Source organism: Ursus arctos, unplaced genomic scaffold (assembly GCF_023065955.2).
Source record: "Ursus arctos isolate Adak ecotype North America unplaced genomic scaffold, UrsArc2.0 scaffold_22, whole genome shotgun sequence".
Classification (NCBI taxonomy): domain Eukaryota; kingdom Metazoa; phylum Chordata; class Mammalia; order Carnivora; family Ursidae; genus Ursus; species Ursus arctos.
Window position 1 is genome coordinate 55,242,299 of NW_026622897.1, and position 22,596 is coordinate 55,264,894.

Here is a 22,596-nt window from a genome sequence, read left to right on the forward strand (position 1 = left end):
GGGATCCGGAGAGGGGAAAGTGTGGGCAGACAAGGGTTGAGAGTGGTTGGTGCTGTCCCGGACTCTGCTGTGTGACCATGGGCAAGGCAGTGCAACCTTTCCAGGCCTTGGTTCATGCGCAGGGTGGAAGTTTGCCTGCTGGGCTGGTGAGAATCACACACGTGTAAGGCAAGCACTTCAGCTCTCCATTCATTCATTCCCCCATCCTTTAGGCACAGCAGATGCATCATAAATGTTGAACCTCTCCCTTATAGCAGGTTCAGGGGTGGCTCAAACCCCAACTCTGATGGAGTTGGAAGGATGGAGCTGGAAGCTGAGGCTAATACCACTGATTCCATATTCAGGGCCTAAAGGGCTCCCTGGGCTGGGAGATGGAAAGGGGTCCAAGGTCACCCTCCCCTTCCCTCACTAGACACCCGGATTGTGCTGTTGATGGGACAGTGTCTGAAAAGGCAGAGATCAGAAAATTTCTATTTCTTTGTATTAGCCTTAGAAGGCTTCCTGGAGGAAGGGATTTTCCTGGTGCTCTCTGCTTGGTCAGAAGGGCAGGCTTATCATTGAGGCGTGCAGACCGGAGTGTGTATGTGTTGGTGGGGACAGGTGTGTGCTGGGCATGGAGAGGGCACTCTGGCGGGGACAGGAGGCTGGGGAGGTCACAGCTGGCCCCCGTCTCTCATTCCTTCAGGTGCACTGTGGCCAGCTGAGTGACAGTGAAGAGTGGAGCCTGCAGGCCGTGGAGAAGCATGTGAGTGGGGCCAGGGCCCCAGTAAGATGGGGGCTGCTGAAGACCCTCATCACATCCTGTGGGAAGATGATCTGGCCAGGAAGCTGGACAGACCTGGGTTCCAGTCCACCATCTTTGAGCTATGTGACCTTGAGCAAGACACTTAACCTCTCTGAGCCTCAGTGTCACATCTGAAAATGAGGATTAGGCTAGCACTGACCTGCTCATAGTACAGTGAGATAAAGCAAGTCAAATACCTTGTCAATACTTAGGAAGGACTATGTACGTAATGATATTGAGGCTCTTTCCTGAGATTTTATGATTTTGTGACTTCAACACGGACTTAAAACTCCCGTGAGTGCTAGAGACAGAGAGCAATCTGACCCTGCCCTGTCTACTAAGAGCCTGGGGGCTTGGGCGGGGGCATGAGGCAGAGCCTGTCCTTAGCTGTTCGAGGACTGAAGGACGCTCCTGGGGCCGTAGGAGCCCACAGATGGGTGGAGCGCTAAGGGCTGAATCCTTTGGGACCGGGTGGGGGGAGGGGCACCGCAGGACGAGGGAATGGTTCGAGCAAAGGCGAAGGTCCCGAGGCGGCGAGCGCGGTACAGCTGGGGCGAGTGACTCGCTGACCGCTCGGCTTGCCCCAGACCCTGGTGGCCCTGCGAAGGGTGCAGGCCCTGCAGCAGCGCGAGCCCGACGCGGCCTCCGAAGCCGTCCAGAACCCCCCGGCGGAGGCGGCGGGAGACCAGAAGGGCGGCGTCGCGTACACCGACCAGGACCGGAAGATCCTGCAGCTGTGCGGTGAGGACCCGGCCGGGGCGGGGGCCCCGGGGCCGGGCAGGGTCTAACCTGGAAGGGACGGGCTCAAGGGGTGGGGCGCTCCCGGGATTGGGGGAGCCGGGCGGCAAGTGGAAGGGAGGTCTATGGGCCGGGCCGGCAGGTGGGGCACCCTTGGGGGAGTCTATGAGCCTTCTCTCTGACCCGCCCTCGCCACTGCAGGGGAACTCTACGACCTGGACGCCTCTTCCCTGCAGCTCAAAGTTCTCCAATACGTGAGTGCCCGTGCCTGCCCCCCACCCCGTTCCTCCAGGGACTCAGGTCCCCAAGAGCCCCCCTTCTCATTCAGATTCCGGCGCCCCGCCCCTCCCCTCCCCTCCTTCTACCTGAGGAGCCTCGAAGAGGAGAGAGGGTGGGGGGCTGGCGGTGGCCCCAGGTCCGTGGTCAGCCCCTCTCTTCATCCCCGCCTCTCAGCTGCAGCAGGAGACCCAGGCATCTCGCTGCTGCCTCCTGCTGGTGTCCGAGGACAACCTCCAGCTTTCCTGTAAGGTGAGGGCCCAGGTCCACTGTGGGGTGGAGGGGGGCAGGGGGCCCCCAGTGTCCGAGGGGAACAGCCTTGCCCATCCTTTAACCGGTCCCGCTGCTCTGCCCCTCAGGTCATTGGAGATAAAGTGCTGGAGGAGGAAACCAGCTTTCCGGTGAGTCCTTCATCCGTCCTCAGTGTTTGAGTTCGTGGGAGCAGTTAGGGCCAGCTAGGCGCTCCAGGGATCTGCCCAGAGAGACTGGGGTCTCTGCTAGAATCTCTTAGAATCTGACGGAATTATCTGGATCTCGGAATCTATTTAGAAATATTATGAGAGATCACAACCTCTCATGAACAGGATCCATTAGGAGAGATCTCTTACAATCTATAGAAGGGCTTACTTGGGACCAGTTCACTTCTGTTGTAATATTTCTGGATTTGGCTCTCTTGGAATCTGTTGAGATCAATGAGAGTATTTGGAGTTTGCTTTTCTCTCTTCTAATTAGGGAAGACCCTAATGTCATCCAAAGGGGATTCTGGTCAATAGCAGACCTTCCCTCCACCCCACCTTCCACCCCCACCCCCCAGTGTTGACTCTACCCACCATTTGGACTTACTGAAGAAGTTGCTGAAACTTCCAGACTTGGGAGGGTTGAGTCTGAGGTCGCCTGACGTTGGAGAGAGCTAGGCCCTGACTCAACCTCTCCTCACTCCCCAGTTGACGACAGGGCGCCTGGGCCGTGTGGTGGAAGATAAGAAGTCTATCCAGCTGAAAGATCTCACCTCTGTAAGCCATGGCCTGGCTGCACTGGGGGAGGAGGCAAAGGGACGGGGTCTCTGGGAGAAGGCAGCCTGGGAATGGGGGAGACAAGCCCCAGGGACTTTCTCTCAAGCCACCCCCGTGTGTGGTGCTTCCCATCCCGCAGGAGCCCCTTAGAACTGCCTGTTGCAGCGTGTGGTGGAGGGCTGGGGGGCGGAAGCGTGCCCCCCCTCTGTCCCGCCTGACACCCCTCCCCTTTGCAGGAGGACGTGCAACAGCTGCAAGGCATGTTGGGCTGTGAGCTGCAGGCCATGCTCTGCGTCCCTGTCATCAGCCGGGCCACTGACCAGGTGGTGGCCTTGGCCTGCGCCTTCAACAAGCTCGGAGGAGACTTGTGAGTCTTGGTGGGGTGACGCGGATAGGGAGATGGAGAGGCTGGGCAGGGCTCTGCTGGGGTAACAGTGGGGGAAGGGCACCAGGCAGGGGGTACTGTCCCGCCAGCAGTGGACCAAATGGTTTGTTGGTGCAAGAGACTCGGGGATTATGAAGGTGCTAGACCCTGGCAGCTACTGCTGGCTGAGACACAGGTCACTGGTGACTCTCCAGCACCCATCTTGGCTTGTTTAAAATCATGTTGATGTCCAAGTGAGTCCCCCTTCTCTTTGCCCACTCCCTCCAGTTTGGATTATCTACTCGTAGAGTACTGGCCTTTCCCCCACTTGCCATCACCCTCTTTTGGCACTCCTGCTGGGAACTGCCTGAGGGAGGGGTGGTGAGCTCTGGGATGGGTGAGCTCTCTGGGACCCACAGAGCATCACTGACACTGTGGACAGGGGCTACAGGGAAGAGGCTGGGGGGCTGGGCTAAGCTGAAGGACTTTAGAGATAAGGACAGGGCAGCTATAAGAATCATAGAAAACAGAGGTGTGGGCAGGGCAGAGTCAGGTAAAGAGGCTTAGGAAGCAATTCCCAAGAACTGAGGTCAGATTTGGGGTCTAGAAGTAGTATCGTAAATAGATTTCATGTCCTACTCCAACCCATTACTTGGTAGGAGCTGCCTGCAAAAGTGGGTTGAGACTGGAGATTAGCTGAGGGAGAAACAGTGTGGGGATTGCTGAGCCATGTCTGTCCTGGGTGCGGGCTCAGTATGTGAACAGCTGCCACAGCTGGTCCAGCGGTTTGTGCCTGAGTTGTACAGGCAGGGGAGGGGTGAGTCCTGAATCCAGGATGCGGAGGTCCTGACAAAATGCTTGGCCCCTGGGGCTCAAGCAAGCAGACTGGGCTTGAGGGCCTGGAGGTCCTGCACGCAGTGGACACTGGGGATGTTGGGACGACAGGGGTGTCTGAAGTCCAGGGACAGCGTCTGCAGGGGTGGGGCAGAGATCTGGGAGTCGAAGGCCCGAGTAGCCGGACCTGCCAGCGCAGAGCTCTGTAGGCAGGTGGCTAGGCCTGGGGAAATGAAGACGGGGCTGAAGCAGAACCCACCGAGGCAGGGAGGATGCGGGATCTGTGTCATCTGTGCTAGGCATCCTAGCGGTGGGAGCATTTACACCATTCAGTAAGTACACGTTGGGCACCTACTGTGTCCAGCCCTGCACTGGTCAGGGGGCCTCGGAGTGGCTCTTGGGGAGGGGAGTGCAGAGAGAGGGGGTTCAGCAGGGGCTGTGACCTCTGGCTGCTGGCTGAGGGACTGGGCTCTGAGATGGCCCTAGACCTGGAGGAGAGGTGGCATCAGAAGGGAAATGAGATGGGGCTTGGTGCCAGCTTTGTAGCCATCTCTGGGTCCCACGTATTTCAGGGAGTGAGTGCTGAATGAGTGCATGAGCCAACGTGGGGTTCAGCTCAGAGCAGTGACTGCAGACAGGCTGCCTGGAGCCCAGAGAACAGGGACGCCAGAGTCCCTTGAACTGGGAGTGTGAGGGGGCCGGTGGCCAGGCCAGACGTAGAGTACAGTTAAAACACTTAGCAAACACCTCCCATCTGTCTCTCTGGCACCAGCTCTGCACTGGGTGACACAGTCATGGTCCCTGCCTTCAAGATTTGAAGTTTATTTTCAGGGCCAAGAGGGAGGAGGGTGGGAAAGGTATTCTAGGCAGAGTGAACAGTGTGGGGAAAAGTGTGAAGGTGTGAAAGAGCCTGAGGTTTTCTCAGAATGTTGAGGATCTTAGTATGGCTTAGTGTGAGAGACACCCATAGATGAGGGGACAGAGGTGAGTGGGACCAGACTGAGGGGCCTCACATGCCATGCTAGGGAAGGTGGGGAGAGGACACAGGGTGGTGGGGACAGGGATCTAGACCCGAAACATCGGGAAGCCAGCATGGGTGGGGGATACCCTGGCAGAGCACTGAGACCAGCCAAAAAATGGCCAAGAGAAGGTCAAGATCTCGGAGACCCGCTCCTCCCCCTCACTCCCCAGGCCCCCACTTGGAGAGGCTAACCCATGTCCCTAGCACAGATCTTGCCCCAGCTTGGTCCATCCAGCCCCCCAAAACTCCCTGGCGACAAGTCATTTGGTGGCCAGGTTGAATGACCTCAGCAGGGCTGGGGGCTGTCTTGTCAGATGAGAGAGAGCTCTGTGAGTAAGATGGGCTCCTTCTCACAACCACAATGATTTATAGTGGCACCAAATCAGGGCCTGCAGAGTTGGGACGAGTAGGACAGTGACAGGAGCTGGACAGGACAGGGTAGCGCCACTGCCCCTCCCTGAGGCTGGTGGCCCCTGGGGAAGAGCAGGCGAATACCCAGCTCTGGCCTGGCAAGTCTCTAGTCTGACAGAGGAGACCCAGCCTCAGTCTGGATAAATCCGAAGTCAGTGGAAGGGGACATAGGTCTGGCTTCAAGAAACAATAGTTTGAGGAGGAAAGCACATTTTGGTCAGAGGAGGATTAGAGCCTTCCCCTCAGAAAGCCCCAGTCTAAGGGGGCAGCTGGCCCCAGCTGCCTGTGCCGCGAGCAGCCCCGGTAGAGGGGCGGGAGGGTTGGCTGATGCGTCTGCCCACTGCCTCTCCGGTGACCCCTGCCCCGTGCCCCAGGTTCACGGCCCAGGATGAGCGTGTGATCCAGCACTGCTTCCACTACACGAGTACGGTGCTCACCAGCACCCTGGCCTTCCAGAAGGAGCAGAAGCTCAAGTGTGAGTGCCAGGTGAGTCACCTACTATGAGCCTCTCTTGGGGACGAAGTCACCCAGCTCTCAGCCCCAGAGCATCACCCGTCAAGGAAAAGCCCCCGTCTTTCTGGACTGATGACAGGAAGGTTACCTCCCTAGTAGTGCCCTGGAGGCTCCTTCAAGAGGGAGGTCCTGGTTCCTCGCGCAGCGCCACTGGCTGCAGGCACTGTGCGCCGTCGTCCTCTAGTGTTCAACTTGGGTACTACAGCAACATCTGGGCAGCAGGAGCCCGAGGTGAAGGAGCATCTGAGACTCCAGATTACCCGGCACCTTCACTGGGGCTACCGTTCCCACTCCTTCACTAGGTAGCCAAGTGATACAGTTAGACTCTGCCAGTCCCCAGCCTGACCAGAGAGCCCTAGAGGAGGAATGAGAAGACCCGGGAGCCATTGGAGGCAGGGGACGGGAGAGGGGGAGTCCTCTGTAAAGGCAACCCGTATGGTCTTCGTTCTCTCCATTCCAGGCTCTTCTCCAAGTGGCAAAGAACCTCTTCACTCACCTGGGTGAGTGAACTGTCCTCCTCCGTGCCTGGCTGTGGGGTGGGAGTGGGGACGGGCGTTTTGGGGAGGAGAGGTGGGAGGGCTTGGTCCCGGCACCCTAGGGTGCTCTCACACGGCCCTCCACGCTGCTCCCACCCACAGATGATGTCTCTGTCCTGCTCCAGGAGATCATCACAGAGGCCCGAAACCTCAGCAATGCTGAGATGTAAGCGAACCTACCTCAGGGTGGGGCGAGAGAGGCCCCAGTCCTCAGTCCTCATCCTTTCTTCCCTTTCCCTCTGTTCTCCCCTCCATTGCCTTCTTGTGGGAGCCCGTCATGTTTTGTGTGATCCTTTATTTCATGCCTGTGCCCCTCACTAGTAACGTCCAGTGACAGCAGGGGCGGGGCTCGCTTTGCTGGCCCTGGGTCCCCAGCTCCTAACACAGTCCCTGACACACAGCAGGCAGTACAAGGGGAAAAAATCATTGGGATGAAGTAATGTCTGGAGTCAGCCCGCCCTCCAGAGGTTCTCATAACGGAGCTCTGGGCTTTGCCCTAAGTCGTTGGGGTGGTCCGAGAGGGGTGTCAGGGCCCTGTGGACCAAGGCTGTCTCCCCACAGCTGCTCCGTGTTCCTGCTGGATCAGAATGAGCTGGTGGCCAAGGTGTTCGACGGGGGTGTGGTGGATGACGAGGTGAGGCACGGACGCGCGGAGGGCGCGTGTGCCCGTAGTCCTGGGGGCCGGGGGTCCGCAGGGTGGCCGGGGAGCTGGCGGGGCAGTCGAGGGTGCTCTCTGCGGCCGGCCGCTGACTTCCTCCCTACTCCATCACCGCCCTGGCAGAGCTACGAGATCCGCATCCCGGCTGACCAGGGAATTGCGGGCCACGTGGCAACCACCGGCCAGATCCTGAACATCCCGGACGCGTACGCGCACCCGCTTTTCTACCGCGGCGTGGACGACAGCACCGGCTTCCGCACGCGCAACATCCTCTGCTTCCCCATCAAGAACGAGAACCAGGGTGCGAGCTCTGGGCGGCTCCGGGAAGGGGGGGGTGGGCCGGGGGCGGGGCCTGAGCAGGATGGGGCGGAGCCGAGCGGAGGGTCGGCGACCCTTCCCCACCGCCCTAGCGTCCCGGAGCAGAAAGGCCGCAGGGATTATCCTGGCCGGGAGGTCCCTTGAGGACACCCTGGGAGCGCAGACGCCGCGGGACACACCCACCGGCCGGTCTTAGCCCCTCTCCCGGTCCCCAGAGGTCATCGGCGTGGCCGAGCTGGTGAACAAGATTAACGGACCATGGTTCAGCAAGTTCGACGAGGACTTGGCGACAGCCTTCTCCATCTACTGTGGCATCAGCATAGCCCATGTGAGTGGGGACGGGGCGGGGCCGGCGCAGGACCCTCTGTTCTCCTCTCCACATTGACCCTGTCCAGACCGGTCCGTGACTCAGAGCTCTGCTGCTGGGTCACTGTACAGCCTACAGTACCTGCTGGTCACCTCTGGCCTCAGTTTCCCATCTGAAAATTGGGGATACCATTTACTGTCTTGTCCCGTTAGCCTCCTAGGATCAGAGAAAACTCCAGCTGTCATTATTGCCTACCCTCTTCCCAAAGCAACCTCAACCCAAGTCCCTGGTCCTCTTCTTTTAGGGAAATGTTGGGTCTCATTGTCCAGAGTTGGCAGCTCTGACTCGGGGAATCCAACCACTAGGTTCCTATGATGAATACACCTGAGGCTCTCCCACTTCCTTGCTTCTCTTTCCTGCTATGGGACGCAGGCTCCATGACTGAAGACTGGGGCAGGCTCAGGACGGGGTGCCAACTGCCAGATCAAATGCCAAGAGGACCTGGGGAGGAGGAGCAAGGGGAGGGAGGTTTGAGGGAAAGTCGGAGGGGGCTCCCGACTCTGGGCTGGAGCTTGAAGCCTCGGACTAGGGCCAGCATGGGACAGGAAGGGGGGTTCTGTCTGACCCCTCTATCCCTGTCCTGGGCATTCCGAGATTCCACAGCCGTGTTGCTCGTGCCCCATCTTTCCCTCTCTCCGCTAGTCCCTCCTGTACAAGAAGGTGAACGAGGCCCAGTACCGCAGCCACCTGGCCAACGAGATGATGATGTACCACATGAAGGTAAGGCCCCCCCGGGATTCTGTCCTCCTCGGGCCCCCGGGGCCCTGCAGCCCACCTGTTTCTTCCCTGCCTCCCAGTCCTCAGGGGCCCAGGACCAGCCTGGGTTTTCTTTTTTCTTTTTCTTTTTTTTTTTATTTATTTATTCAACAGAGATAGAGACAGCCAGTGAGAGAGGGAACACAAGCAGGGGGAGTGGGAGAGGAAGAAGCAGGCTCATAGCAGAGGAGCCTGATGTGGGGCTCGATCCCATAACGCCGGGATCACGCCCTGAGCCGAAGGCAGACGCTTAACCACTGTGCCACCCAGGCGCCCCAGCCTGGGTTTTCTGATTGTCCTCTCTTGAATAAGAAGAGAGACCCAGAGCAATGCCTGGCCTCCTGTTCTCCTGCTCTCCTTCAGGGCGGCCTCTTCCAAGCAGTTTCTGGTGCGGCCCCGAGGCTGGCAGCGGGACCCAGCCCAGGGAAGAACTTGGTTCAGCAGGGTGTGCCCCACGTCCGGGAATAACTCCCACCTTGAAAATTACTGAAGGCCAGGAAGCTCCCCCAGGGCCCTCGCACAGCTCCCCTAGGTCCAGTGGTCGTGCAGCCTTCCGCAGTCGGCTGATATTCTGTCTCATTCCCAGACTCTGTTTCAGAAAAACTGTCCCGGGCTTTAGTTCAGAGTGTGTGGTGGTCATTTTCTTCTCGCCTGTGTCCAAATCAAAGGGTCCCAGACTTTGTGGATAGGGTCAAAGCTGTGGCCGGAAGGATTGAGGTTAGACTCTGGGACGTTCCCCCTGAAAGAAGGAACCCTCGAGGGAGTGTCTGTGAAAGGCTGGCATCGTCTGGGGGTATCGTGAAGGGGCGTTCTCTGTCTTTGCCAAGGATAGGCTGTTACAGATGAGGGTTCTCGCAGGCAAGGAATCACAGTAGGTGGGCTGGACAACAGTGACCTCCTGCCCAGTGAGGGTGCACTCTGTGGGGGGGTCCCCCCTCCCACTGTGGGATTTGGGGGATGAGGACACTGGATGGGGGTGGAGGCCATCTTCTAACACCCCGATGGTCCCCTCTAGGTCTCTGATGATGAATACACCAAACTCCTCCATGACGGAATCCAGCCTGTGGCTGCCATTGATTCCAACTTTGCCAGTTTCACCTACACCCCTCGCTCCCTGCCCGAGGATGACACTTCCATGGTGAGCTGGCCCTCCCCCATTTGACTGCAAGAGACGAAGGGTGTGCAGCCAGAGATTTAAGTTAGGTGTTGACAGGAACTTCCTGGCCAGACAGTCATCACCAAAACCTCGAGAGCGTCTCTCAGAGATGGAGTGGGCGTGTGGTCTGCCAGCATGGGCCACAGGGCCTGCCCAGGGCTCAGGGGCTGGACTGGATGATCACCACGGGCCGCTCCAGAACCAACGATGCCCAGGGCATGTGGCCTCAGGGTTGGCACCTCCCTCCCTGATTTTCTAAGATTTTGTGTGAGCTTGGTTCCAAGAGTTCTTAGATCCTGTTCTTGAAAGTTCATGGCTCCAAGAATGCTTGGCTCTACCATTTTATGGTTCTTTAGGTTTGGTGGTTTTGTTTTTTTTTTAATGGTTTTCTGGTTTAGATCTAAAGTTCTAAGATTCTGAAATTTTGGAAGCTTCAAGAAAGGCCAAGGCAGGGGAGCCCTTTCAAAACTGACAGTCCCTCTGATCCCTCCCTTCTGCTCTCTCCAGGCCATTCTGAGCATGCTGCAGGACATGAATTTCATCAACAACTACAAGATCGACTGCCCGACTCTGGCCCGGTGCGCGCCCCAGCCCTCTCCTCCACGTGCAGGCAGCCCCAGGCTTTGCCTCCCTCTGTCCTGCACTCTCACATCCATTGCCCCGAGCTCTGGGAAGGGGTCTCTGTAGATGACTAGGAGTGGCCCGGTCTGCGGGAGTGGGGAAGATCCCTGAGTGAGAGGCAAGTCCCAGACCCTGGGACCACGAGTAAAGGAAAGGAACGGGGCAAGGCAGAGCCTGAAGGTCTTGCTGGAGGAGGAGAGCCTGAGGCCCCTCTGCTGCCCTCTCCCCTCCCCCCAGGTTCTGTTTGATGGTGAAGAAGGGCTACCGGGACCCCCCCTACCACAACTGGATGCACGCGTTTTCCGTCTCCCACTTCTGCTACCTGCTCTACAAGAATCTGGAGCTCTCCAACTACCTCGAGTGAGTGGCTGCCCCGGCCCCGGTCTGGTGGCGGCTAGAGTCCCCTTCTTCGGGCTAGGGAGGCACGCCAGTGGGGCGGGTACTCGACATGCGCCGCCTCCTGGGAGCCTCCTAACAGTGTCATGAGGAAGGTTGCATAGCCCCATTTTCTGGGTGGGACCTGCTCACGGTCACATGCCCCTGGAGCAGTGAGCCTGTCAAACTCCAAACCAGGGCTGCTTTCCAGGAGGGGGACCCAGGTGTCCCGAGCTCCTGTCCGGTGGCTCCTGGACATCTCATGCAGCCGTTCTTGTTCTGGACATGTGGGAGGGGCTGAGCTCCCTCTCCCCTCTGTCTCCCAACCAGGGACATCGAGATCTTCGCCTTGTTTATTTCCTGCATGTGCCATGACCTGGACCACAGAGGCACAAACAACTCCTTCCAGGTGGCCTCGGTGAGACTCTGCCCTCCTCGCAGTGGGCACCCTCCCCGGGGCATCTGGGAGTCTCACCCCTCTGGCCTGAGGAGAGGTGGGAGCTGGTTTAGAGCTGGCAGAGGCTCTCTGCGGCTTTGCATGGGCTCTAAGATGGGAGAGTGGTGAGGGGTGGGGAGGACAGGGCAATGCCTAGCCTGATACGGCAGGCACTTACATCTGGACATGAGGAGTGATGGAGGTTTCCCGGGCTTTTCCAGAAATCTGTGCTGGCTGCGCTCTACAGCTCCGAGGGTTCCGTCATGGAGGTACCACCATTCTACCCCAGATCCCTGTACCCATCATCCTGTTAAGGCGGGTGACTTTCATAGTTAGACTGTGACCCCGCCCCTCCCATCCCCAAGCCCTGCTCTCCAGACAGGCCCCGAGGGCTGTAGCCACCCCCGCCCAGGGCATGTCTGGCTCCTTTCGCTGGCTGGGCTTGGAGCGTTGCCGGTGCGGATGGGCGTGTGAGTCAGCCTGCAGGTTCTGCCCGAGCCCAGGTTTGCACAGGGAGGCCTCGTATTTAGCATGTTTCTCTACGCGTATCCGGGAGTGCCCGGTACAGCCTCCACCCCACCAGGCCTAGGATGGCTCTGCCCCATCACACCCAGTTTCGCCTTAGGTTGTCTGGATTGGGCCTCTCCACCCCCAGATCGAAGGGGGCAGGGACGAAATCTGAGACATTTCTGAATTCCTTGCACTTGGCACAGGGCTTGGCACAGAGTAGAAACCAAACTTGCAAGGTCACCTTGCCCCACGCTGCCCCCCACAACACCCCTCTGGAGCCTGCCCCTGCTGTCATGCCCCCGGGACACCAGGGGCTCCCTCCCTCCCAGGAGGCCGCCTGGCAGCCCTGCTTCTGCCCTCTGTGCTCTGGGCTAAGCCTGCTCCTCTGAGTGACAGCCCATCAGCGTCTGGAGACAGGGGCCTTGCCCTCGCCTCATCACTGCCTTTCTTTGTCAGCAAACAAATGTTTGCTGCATGAATTAGTGTCTAGGACTCCGAGGGATCATTTCAGAATCGTTCCACTTTGAGAGGCTCAGAGCTTGCCTCACTGTGTCCCTCCATGTGACAGCTGAGGGATCTGAGGCTCAGGGCCTGCAGGGACTTTCCCAGGGTCACGCAGAGGGCCGAAGCAGAGCCCAGAAAGGGAACGAGGTCCCCAGACTCCCTGTGTCTGTCTGCTCTGCTCACCTTGGGGGTGGGGCTGTACCAGGCCTGCTCCCTCCCTTGGGGTCGGGGTGAGCAACACCCCCCGTCCCCGCTGGGCTCCCATCATTCCTCTCTCCCCAGAGACACCACTTCGCTCAGGCCATCGCAATCCTCAACACCCACGGTTGCAACATCTTCGACCACTTTTCCCGGAAGGTGATGGGGCCAGGGATGGGGGTGAGGGAGTGGGAGCCCCGAGGTGGCCTGAGGCAGGAGAAGGAGCTGAGGGAGTGGGTGGGGGTGTCCGGCAGGAGGCCTTGACACCTCCCACTCCCCCTCCCCCCCATCCTGGCCCAGGACTATCAGCGTATGCTGGACCTGATGCGGGACATCATCTTGGCCACCGACCTGGCCCATCACCTCCGCATCTTCAAAGACCTCCAGAAGATGGCTGAAGGTGCCTGCTTTTAGCCCCCGGCCTCGGGGTTGGGGAAAGACCACGAAGAGGGTGGTGTGCCTGGACAGCAGCCCCAGGGGTTTAGACCCACCCCCTCCGGCATCGAGCCACCAGAGCCAGGCAGATCCAGCCCCAGCCCTTTGGTTTCCATCCAGGGTGCTGGATTTCCTGGACCTCGTGGGGAGGGCCCTGGAGGCCTTGCCCTCAGAGACAGGGGACTGGGCCCTTGACCCCGCCCTCTTCCCAACAGTGGGTTATGACCGAACCAACAAGCAGCACCACAGCCTCCTCCTCTGCCTCCTTATGACCTCCTGTGACCTCTCCGACCAGACCAAGGGCTGGAAGACTACCAGGAAGATCGCAGTAAGTGCGGCCGCTCCCTGCGGACGTGCAGGCTGCACACCCCGCCCCGTTCTGTGTGGCTCCTGCAGCCCCAACACCCTCTCTGGGCCGAGCTCAGCCTGGCTCAGTTTTGGGGAGACAGAAACCTCGACCACTTCAGGGCACCAGATGCGGAGATTCAGAGAGGGGCATGGACTCACAGGGTGTCACACAGCAAGTCAGCGGCTGGTAGAAGGGGGGTCATAACTCAGCCACTCCTTCCCATCTGGGGCCATCCCCCTGCCAAACTGGGCCTGAGGTGGGGGCTGAGGGATGCCTTGGTTTGCCGTCTTGGGACCGAGCAGTAGAGGAACTAGACGGACGGATCCCACGCACAGAAGGTGACGAGAGTGTTGGCCTTTCAGGAGCTGATCTACAAAGAGTTCTTCTCCCAGGGAGACTTGGTATGTGGGGAGTGATCTCGGGTGTCCAGGTGGCGGGGAGGGTCCCTGGCCTGGGGCTGGGAAGGGCTGGGTTAGTTTCGTCCTGGTGCCTGACAGAGGGAGAAGGGGCCAGGCCTGACCGCTTGCTGCCTGCAGGAGAAGGCCATGGGCAACAGGCCGATGGAGATGATGGACCGGGAGAAGGCCTATATCCCCGAGCTGCAGATCAGCTTTATGGAACACATCGCAATGCCCATCTACAAGTGAGAGAGCTCGGGGGCCTCCTGGGGGGATGGGGCCGGCTGTGGCAGACATGGGTGCTGGGCTGGCCTGCCCAGCTCCAGCTGACCCACCCCGCAGCCTCTAGGCCCGGCCGTCTCCCACTGGCCTGTAAACGGGGCCTTCGCTTCATGCTCTCCTTGAGCGTCCAGTCCTGTGCCTCACAGTCTGGTGCTAGTTCTACCTGCTGTATAGTCCGAATCTCCCTTGCTACTCGCAGTCTGGCTTCTGACCCTATCCCTGCGCCCTTGCACCCCCAGGCTGCTGCAGGACCTGTTTCCGAAGGCGGCGGAGCTGTACGAACGCGTGGCCTCTAACCGTGAGCACTGGACCAAGGTGTCTCACAAGTTCACCATCCGCGGCCTCCCGAGCAACAATTCACTGGACTTCCTGGACGAGGAGTACGAGGTGCCTGAGCTGGATGGCACTGGGGCCCCCGTCAATGGCTGTTGCAGCCTTGATGCTGAATGAGCCCCTCCCCGGGACCCTTCTCTGCCCAGGCCTCTTCTTAACAGCCCTCCACTGGCCTGGCCCTGGTGCCCTGGGACCAGAGCCACAGGTCCTAGGTTCTAATCCAGGACTTACCGTGTGACCCTGGGCAAGTACCGGCCTTCCCGGGCCTCAGTTTTCTTGTCTGTATAATGGAAGCAAGACTTCCAACCTCACCAAGACTTTGTCATTTGTCCTCGGAGAGCACAGGGGTGACTGATGAGCAGTGGGCCCTGCTCTGCACCCCTGACCACATCTTGGCAAGTCCTCCTCAGCCACTCCTTCTTCTGAGGCAGTCTGGATGCTTTCTCCTGGGCCCCATTCCTGCCCGACCAGATCTGGCCCTCTTCCTTCTTCCAGGGCCCTCCTGCAAGGAGAAGGTGGGACATCTCAATGAGCAGAGAGTGGGTCTTAGAAACAGTCATTAGCTCTGCTGGATAACTAGAAATAGCCATGAGGCCGAAGGTGCCCCTTAGGGTCCCCACTATGCTTACGGTAGGCATTGGAGCCTGGGGAGCGGCAGGGACCCCACACGGAAGCTGCCAGAGGGCCGGCCCAGTGCTCCGGGCAGAGGGGGCTCAGGAAGAGCACAGGATGGGAATGGTGGGCAGGAAGGGTCCTGGGGCTGGAAGACAGGTGCCAGGTGAGTCAGTGCTTCCTCATGGCTGTGTGACCCTGGGCAAGTGACTGCCCCTATTTGGGTGAGACAGGAGAGTGAGACAATCCCTTTTCTAAGACCCCTTTTAGATCAAAGTCCCTTGGCTCTGTGGAGTCCCAGGAGAAGCCGTGGAATGTCCCTGCCACCCTAGGGCAGAGAGCCAACCCTGAATCCTTCAGGGGCCCCCTGAGTGTCCCCCCTCTTAGCCCAAGTCCCTTCCCCATCCCTGCAGCCAGAGGGCTGCCTCAGCCCTAGCAGGGCTTCTATCTTCTTCAAGGCCATATCTACCCGTGCCCGGGGCTTGGGAGACCCCCATAGGGCCGGGCCTCTTGGGTCAGCCCGGCTGCTGGCTTCTCCCTTCTCTGTGTTGTTCTGTATGTGTTGTGGGGTGGGGGGAGGGGGGCCACCTGCCTTACCTATTCTGAGTTGCCTTTAGAGAGATGCGTTTTTCTAGGATTCTGTGCAACTGTTGTATATGGTCCCGTGGGCTGACCGCTTTGTACATGAGAATAAATCTATTTCTTTCTACCAACCCTCTCCCATGGGGCTATTTCCAGATATTGTGCATGGGGATGGGACAAACAGAATTGGGGTCAGCAAATGCTCTTCAGAACTCCTTGGCTACCGGAGCCCCCACCCCTTGTGCCTAGCTCCTCTTCTAGGAGAATCACAGACTTGTCAGGGTACCCCTGGATCAGCCCCCCACCAGACTGTAGGGGCTTAGAGGTGGATGGTAGATGAGGAGGCCTGGGCATGGAGCAGTGAGAGGACATGTTGGCTGGCAGAGATTGTGGACTGGAAAGAAAGAATTGAGGGACTGAAGCAATCAAGGAGACTGCCTGGAGGAGGCAGCCTAGAGCTCCTCCTAAACCCTCTGTCTGTTGGCCTACTGGTCATGAGTGCCCATACAGCCAGAGCCTAGGCCTCTGAACCCCTCCTGGCCTACCCTATCTGTGTCCCCATAAGTCCTGCCAAAGGAGTATCCCTGAGTCTGACTCTACACCGGATGCAGCCCAAGTTGTGTCTGTGGACTTAGTTCCCTGCTTTTCTGGTTGTGAGAGTGTTTGCCTCTGCACACCAGAGAGAGGCAGACCCCAGACTGGACCATCACGAGGCCCTGACAGGTAAAATCTCTAGACCCTGCCCCTCTCTTGCCTACACTCTCTCTCCCCCCATCTCCTCTCCTGTTCATCTCTTCCAGATCAGTAAAGCTTGACATATTAAGTGCTAAATACTGGGATTCCCTTTCCTAGGAGAAGGAGGGCTGGGAAGAGACAGGGCCATCCTGTGACCACTGGCAGTGCCGTGAGTGCCAGCCTTTGGGACCCCAGAGCCTATCGGTTTCTCATGGCTTGCTACCTGCTCTTCTGGGCCAAATGGTTTCAGGGTACCTAGCCTTCCCTTAGGAGCTTGGAGTCCAGCCCCCTCCCCTGCCCAGCCCCTGCTTTGGGCTCCCCTAGTCTGTCCCTGTCCTCTCCCAGCACAGGACCCAGGCTGACCAGTGGGCCCCCAGGCAGGGGCAGGTCAGTGCCCGAGAGGGCCCCCGGCTGACAGGGGCTGGCTATTCTAACCACGTGCAGCTGACCCCAGCATCCGTGTATCAGTGTGGGTTGACACAGGCGCTTCTCTGCCTGTGATTCCCCTCCCCCCAACCTTGAATGTGTGTACATGGCCCTCTTCTACCAGCTTTTGGACAAAGGGAAAGCACAGCCTGTGTACACACTGCAGGGACCTCACTTCCCTCCCCCCCGCCCCCGCATCTGTTGTTTGTCCCCAGCTCAACCTTCCCTTGAGAACATTTAATCCCATTTGAGGCCCATGCTGTGACACAGCCCTCCTTGCCACCCAATTGAGTGAACAACTCACAAATATCTCCTCGTGCATGCAGGACCCTGTGCTGAGGTCCAGAGCTAACTGTCCTTGTCCCTGGTCTGGAGGGTCTAACAGCCTGGCCGGGGAGATGTGGTCATAGGACATGACAACCCTATGGCAGCCCTATGGGATTCTTGGCCATGGGGCTCCAGGCAGGGTCACGACCCGGAGAGGAAAGGCAGTGAGGTCTGGAAGATGAGCAGGTATTGTTCTCCTGTGAGCAAAAGGGGACAGGTGCTCCTGGTAGAAGGAACTGCTCATACAAAGGCACACAGGGAATGATGAGACAGAGGGAAGATATGCCAGACCAGGGAGGGCCTTGAATGCCAGGCTGGGAAGTTCGGTTTTACTTCGGACGCAGTGGGGAGCCAGGGAAAGTTTTCAGTAGAGGAGTGACTTGGACCTGGATTTTAGAAAGATCCTGCTGGGAAGCAGAGAAAGGACTGCAGGATTGAGATGGGGCAGGGATCCTTCCAGAGCTAATGCTGGGTGCCCTGTGCTGGCCGCAGGAGGGAGGGAGGAATTCAAGACATGTTGGATTGGCAGAACCTGATGACCAATTAGATGGAGGTGAGGGCAGAGGGAGGCCTGGGAGGTGGCCTGGAAGGTGGGTCCACGTGGCCGCATGAACTACCCCAGGTGGCTGCTCAGTGCTACTCACACGGGCAGGGCGGCCAGTGTGGGGTGGCCCTCTGGCAGGAGGTGAGCTCGTGGGAAGGCGGGCGGGGCAGCTGTTTGGGGTGGCGGGGGGCGGGGTGGCAGGATACAGGGGAAGACAGGTAGGAGGAGTCTCTGCCCTGCTTTCACCAGGCGGCTCTCACCAGATCTGAGAACCGTAGGCTGGCCCCATGGCTTCTTGTAGCTGCCCAGCCCTCCCAGCTTAATAGTTTCATTTTACATAAAACCTTACTATGATTCGGTGGAGTAGATACCATTATCTCATTCTGTAGCCAAGCAGCTTGAGGCTAAGGGAGGTTAACTAACCTGCCAAGCTTGAGATGTGAGCCCCGCCTGCCTGACTCCCCTCCAATGGCTCTTTCTCTGCAAAAGACAGAGGAGATTCAGGAGGGCAGAGTCTCTGTCTGTCTCTGCAGGACCGTGGTGGGGGACGGGGGTGGTGAGCAAGTGGGGTTGGAGCCCCAGAGAAGGATCTGGGATCAGTTTTGCTTCTGTATTGCAGAGGCCGAGGGGCGAGAGAAGAGGTGGGTGGCCTGTAGTGCAGCTCACGGCCACCAGGGGGCACGCAACCCTCGCTCCCCTCACCTCCTCAGGTCTAAGACAGGTGTTGGGGGGTTGTGGGGGCTAACCTCACTCCCATCCGCTCACATACGCTCCTCTCATATACACACAGACACGTTTGCACACCCTCTCTCTCCCACTCTCTCTCTCTCCTTCACACACACACACACACACACACACACACACAGACTCACATGCTCATTCTACTGGCAGACACACTCTTCAGGCTGACTTTACAGTCTACATGGGGTACACTCTACAGACTCCATAGGGAAAATGGGAAATGTTTTTTGGGGTTCTCTAGCCCCTTTAGCTGCTCTCTGAACAGGACTGAGGTCCGCCAGTCTTACCCGAGTGAGACCCCATGTCTGGGGTGTGTCTGCCTGCTGAGTGGCCTCCCTCTGTGGAACGATCCCTGGGGAGGCAGGACCAGCCTTGTGATCAGGGGTGGGTGGAACCCCTCCTCTGGGCATAGAATAACTAGGAGACAGCACTGTGAGGCCTGGTCCTGGGCTGATGAAGCTGGAGAGGCAGAGCAGGAGCTGGGATGTGCAGGGACCTCGGGAGGAGGCTGGGCTCAGGGGTCTTGACATTTGGATGGAGGACTGGGACAGGAGGTGAGGGCACTGCAGACAGGCCAGGAGAGCAGGCTGGGTAGTGGGGAGGTGTAGGGTCTGTGCCCATGGCCTCAGCCTTCCCTCACTGCTCAGCATCCCAGGGCTGTCTCCTTGAGACCGGGTAGGTGGGACCTGGAGGTGGGGCGTGCAAGCCAGCCAAAGGTGCCATGAGGTGGCCCAACAGAAGGGGCATGCCGCGGGAGGACAGCAGGGAGGTGCTATTTTCTTAGCCTCAGCTGCAGTGTCCTGGAAGGGCCCCGAGCAGGGAGGTGAAAGGGTTAGAGGCCTGCTCTGAGCAGGACCTGAGCCCCACAGCAGCAGGGCAGCCATGCATCCAAGCTAGACTCTGGACAGTGCCTGGGAAGAGAAAAGAGAGTGGGTTGATGGGGGAGGAGGGAATGAGAGGAGAGGGGAGAAGGAGGCAGCATGGCTGGTTTGGGGAGGATCAAGAATGTCAGGGGAGGCCTCCTATCTGACCGAAATTCACACTGCTGGGTTCTGTCTCCTGAAACACAAAGCAAGAGTTGTCACCACACACCTGATCCCTCCAGGACTTTCTTTTCTCTCCTGGCAGGATGAGCACTCAGATTCTCCCTCACTGGTCTCAGTTTTCCTGTCTGCAAACCGGGATGATGAGGCCCCTCTGGAAGGCGTCAGGATACAGGAGGGTGTGTGTTGGGAGGGAAGCCGCTCCGCCCCTACGGAGCTGTGTGGGAATGAAATCTGCATATAGATGCCATGACCAGACTGTTCTCTGAGAGCTGACTAGGATAGGTCCGTACAGGACGCAGCGTACACCATCAAGTTGGAAGATTGGCGGGACAGGTGTGAGAATGGGGGGTGTTGCCATTCCTGCCAAGATGGCTGCCTCTCTCCATTCCTCAGTCATTCCTGCAGAAACCATAGAACTGAGCAAGGAGTGTGGAATTCTGGGAACTAACAATTCTGGATGAGTGGGGGAGAGAGCAAAGTGAGAAGCTGGGGTGCAGGAAAGCACTTGCCTCACCCCATGTTGCCTTGGACAGTCAACCATTGTCCCCTCACCTCTGCACAAACTCCTGGTGCTTCTGTACCCCCTTTGAGCAGTGGCTGGAGGAAAAGAACAACCTCTTAATTGGGAGGCTCTCCCAAGGATGGGTGGGAATTGTTGTCCCCTTTAGAGACTAGGGAAACTAAGGCCCAGAAGCTTAGTTGGCAGCAACCTTCCTCAGAGCAAAAGTTGCTTCTAGAGCATCCCCAGGGTCAGATGAGGAAATCGAGCCTCAGAAAGGACAGGGAGCTCTAAGATCATACAAGATACAGAGACAGAGCAGGCTGAGTATCAGCTCCCATTGCCTGGCCGGAGGTTCTCACCCCTGTCCCGGGGAGGGCAGTCTTTGCTTCCTTGAGCCACCAACGTCAGGCCTCACGTCGGCCCCACCCAGCAGACCCGGCCCGGTGAGCTGGTTTGTTCCTCCCACATCCCAGCGCCCCTACCTCTGCCTAGTGCTGGGGTGAGGGAAGGGGGAGGCCGGTTAGAGCAGTAGGTGCCCTCTTCTCTCCACATCTGCCTCTGAACATCCCTGCGGCTCTCAGCTTGGACCGTGCAGGCAGCGTAAGCCGGTCAGGGGCACGTGCTCGCTCTCCTCCTGTAGACTGGGCGCCCCTCAAGGACAGGAAGAGATCTGCCTCGGCTCTGGTTTCCCACATCCCCGCTCAGAGTTTGGGGCACAGTAGCTGCTCAAAAGAGGCATGTGGATTGATGGAAAGCGACAGTCAGGACTCCGTGCATGCGTTGACCACAACTCAGAACACGGACGCTTTGTCCATTTTGTTGCTGTTAGCTCAAGGAGGCGGGTAAATCTGGTCTTTATTACTCTGCTTGGATGGGCGTATGAGTCTATTTTACTAACTTTTATTGAAGACTAGTACTCCGTGAGTGAATGCTGACAGCCATTTGGATATTAATATTTTGGCTATTAGGACCACTGTTCCCAGGGATGTTCTTGTGTGTGTATATACTTTGAGTACTCTGGAGTACTCTGGAGCCATTGCTTTCTACCTGAAAATACCCTTTTAGCGTCTCCTTCGTGCAGGTCAGGAAACTCTGCTGCTGCTGAATCCTTCTGGTTTGGACTAGTTTGAAAATGTCTGTTTCTCCTTCATTCTTGTAGGATGTTTCTGCAGCTGTTGAAGTCTAGGTTGGGCAGTCTTTTCTCCGAGCACTTTGGAGATCACATTCGATTCTCTTTTGACTGCCATTGGTTCTGATGAGAAGTCAGCCATCAGTCTTGTTCTTATTCCTTTGAAAGGACCGGAATGCCTCTCTTTTTCTGGCTGCTAAGATTTTCTCTTTGCTTTTGGTTTTCCGCAGTTTTATCACAATGTGCTTGTGTATGGTTTTCAAGCAGGAATCTCCTGTTTGAGATTCATAATGCGTCTTGAATCCGTGCTGAGTTTCCCTCCCCTCAATCCAGTCTTCATCAGTTATGGATAAGTACATGTCCCGTAATTCCCAAAGCATGCTAAGAAAGCATTCTACAAAATTTTGCTGAAATTCTGTGATAACAAATGAAAAATAGTGATGCAGATACGGGGGAAATTATTTTACTTCGACCTCTAGATTCTTATCCTTGGGGTTCACACTCACACCCCCCTCAGGAGAGGAGAAGGGTCACCAGTGGTGGTCTCTGTCCTTAGCTCCTGATCCATAACCAAGGATCTGTCCCTGACCAGGTATCCCCACCTAGAAGCAAGGCTTTCTACCCTCTGTCTAGTGACTGGTGAGAAGGAAAAACTAATTTGTCTCTGTCTCTCTGGGCTTAAGTTTGCCTCTTGTCAACACTTACATTGTAATTAATGCAGGACACTTCTGTATTTCATTGTTTAGAACTGCTCCTTATCAAAATAGGATTTTGGAGTTCCCTACGTGACAGTAAGTAGATCCCTGAGTGTTGAGTTCTAGCTCAGTGAAATAAAGGGTAGACAGCAGGCAGCCAGGGTTCCCCTTCCCTGGTGGATTTCTCACTCTTTGCTTTGACCATTAGGCTTCGAGTGCACCTGTATGACAAGTTAGGAAGACATCAGGCAGCTAGCTTCATACTGTGCCTCTATCTCCTCCAGCTCATTTGCTGTTTCAGAGGTGAACTCAGCGGTGAATCAAAGTGGAAGCATCATTGTACCTGGTCCAGGTCACTATCCTCACAAATCTTTGCACCCAGGCAAAACGCCTATGACACGGCCCAGCCCACTCGTCCATGTATCTTTCCTGAATCCCAGATGCAAGCATCCATTTGCCTGATCCCTTCTAGACTGCCTTCCTGTGGTATAGAGGCTGGAAAACATTTCCCACATTCCACTCCAGCTTGGGTTTCACATGCGACCTGGGTTCTATCAGGAAGGTGCCCGAAGGGCTCTGAGGAGCGCTGTTCTGGCGGGCTGTGCTGTCAAGAGGTGAGACATAGGGAGCCAGACAAGGGAAAGGCCATGTCGTCTGCCTCACTCCCACGGAGGCCCCCATTCCACCAGCAAGTCCCCCACGTGGTGGCCAGAGGCCATTGGCCATATTGTTCTTCTGCTCTAAGCCTCCGGTGGTGGCCGCCTGGAATACAACCCACCCTCTGAACTTGGCCTTGACCACCTGCATTTCCCCCAAATGCCCCAGACGCTGTTGGGCCCACAACCAAATCTCAACTGATAGAGTCCTCTTAAAGCACTGATCCCATTGCTGTAATCGCCTGTCTCCCCCAATAAAACATGAGCTCCTTGAAGGGAGAGATTCAGTCTGGCTTATTTCTATATCCTTAATACCCAGCACAGAGCCTAGGACAGAGTAGGCACTCAGCAAAAATGTACTGACTGTTTAAATGAAATGCGAGTCATCGTAAATCCAGTCTGAGTGACTGCATCC

The 22,596-nt window shown here is 57.5% G+C and overlaps 1 protein-coding gene across 4 annotated transcripts in view; it reads left to right on the forward strand.

The window, feature by feature from the left end:
• PDE2A (phosphodiesterase 2A) overlaps positions 1-15,511 on the forward strand; it is a 92,714-nt gene extending 77,203 nt beyond the window's left edge. For all 4 annotated transcript variants that reach the window (XM_026518030.4, XM_026518028.4, XM_026518029.4 and 1 more), the window contains 25 exons: positions 686-745; positions 1,372-1,525; positions 1,724-1,776; positions 1,976-2,050; positions 2,158-2,199; positions 2,743-2,811; positions 3,048-3,178; positions 5,816-5,927; positions 6,415-6,454; positions 6,593-6,656; positions 7,052-7,124; positions 7,272-7,449; positions 7,682-7,794; positions 8,476-8,553; positions 9,605-9,727; positions 10,253-10,323; positions 10,604-10,726; positions 11,072-11,159; positions 11,399-11,446; positions 12,474-12,548; positions 12,690-12,789; positions 13,040-13,152; positions 13,536-13,574; positions 13,710-13,816; positions 14,093-15,511. In XM_026518030.4, coding sequence (XP_026373815.2) covers positions 686-745; positions 1,372-1,525; positions 1,724-1,776; positions 1,976-2,050; positions 2,158-2,199; positions 2,743-2,811; positions 3,048-3,178; positions 5,816-5,927; positions 6,415-6,454; positions 6,593-6,656; positions 7,052-7,124; positions 7,272-7,449; positions 7,682-7,794; positions 8,476-8,553; positions 9,605-9,727; positions 10,253-10,323; positions 10,604-10,726; positions 11,072-11,159; positions 11,399-11,446; positions 12,474-12,548; positions 12,690-12,789; positions 13,040-13,152; positions 13,536-13,574; positions 13,710-13,816; positions 14,093-14,303 — 2,340 coding nt within the window. In that variant the 3' untranslated portion in view covers positions 14,304-15,511. The remainder of the gene's footprint in view (positions 1-685; positions 746-1,371; positions 1,526-1,723; positions 1,777-1,975; positions 2,051-2,157; positions 2,200-2,742; positions 2,812-3,047; positions 3,179-5,815; positions 5,928-6,414; positions 6,455-6,592; positions 6,657-7,051; positions 7,125-7,271; positions 7,450-7,681; positions 7,795-8,475; positions 8,554-9,604; positions 9,728-10,252; positions 10,324-10,603; positions 10,727-11,071; positions 11,160-11,398; positions 11,447-12,473; positions 12,549-12,689; positions 12,790-13,039; positions 13,153-13,535; positions 13,575-13,709; positions 13,817-14,092) is intronic.
• Positions 15,512-22,596: the final 7,085 nt, after the last annotated feature.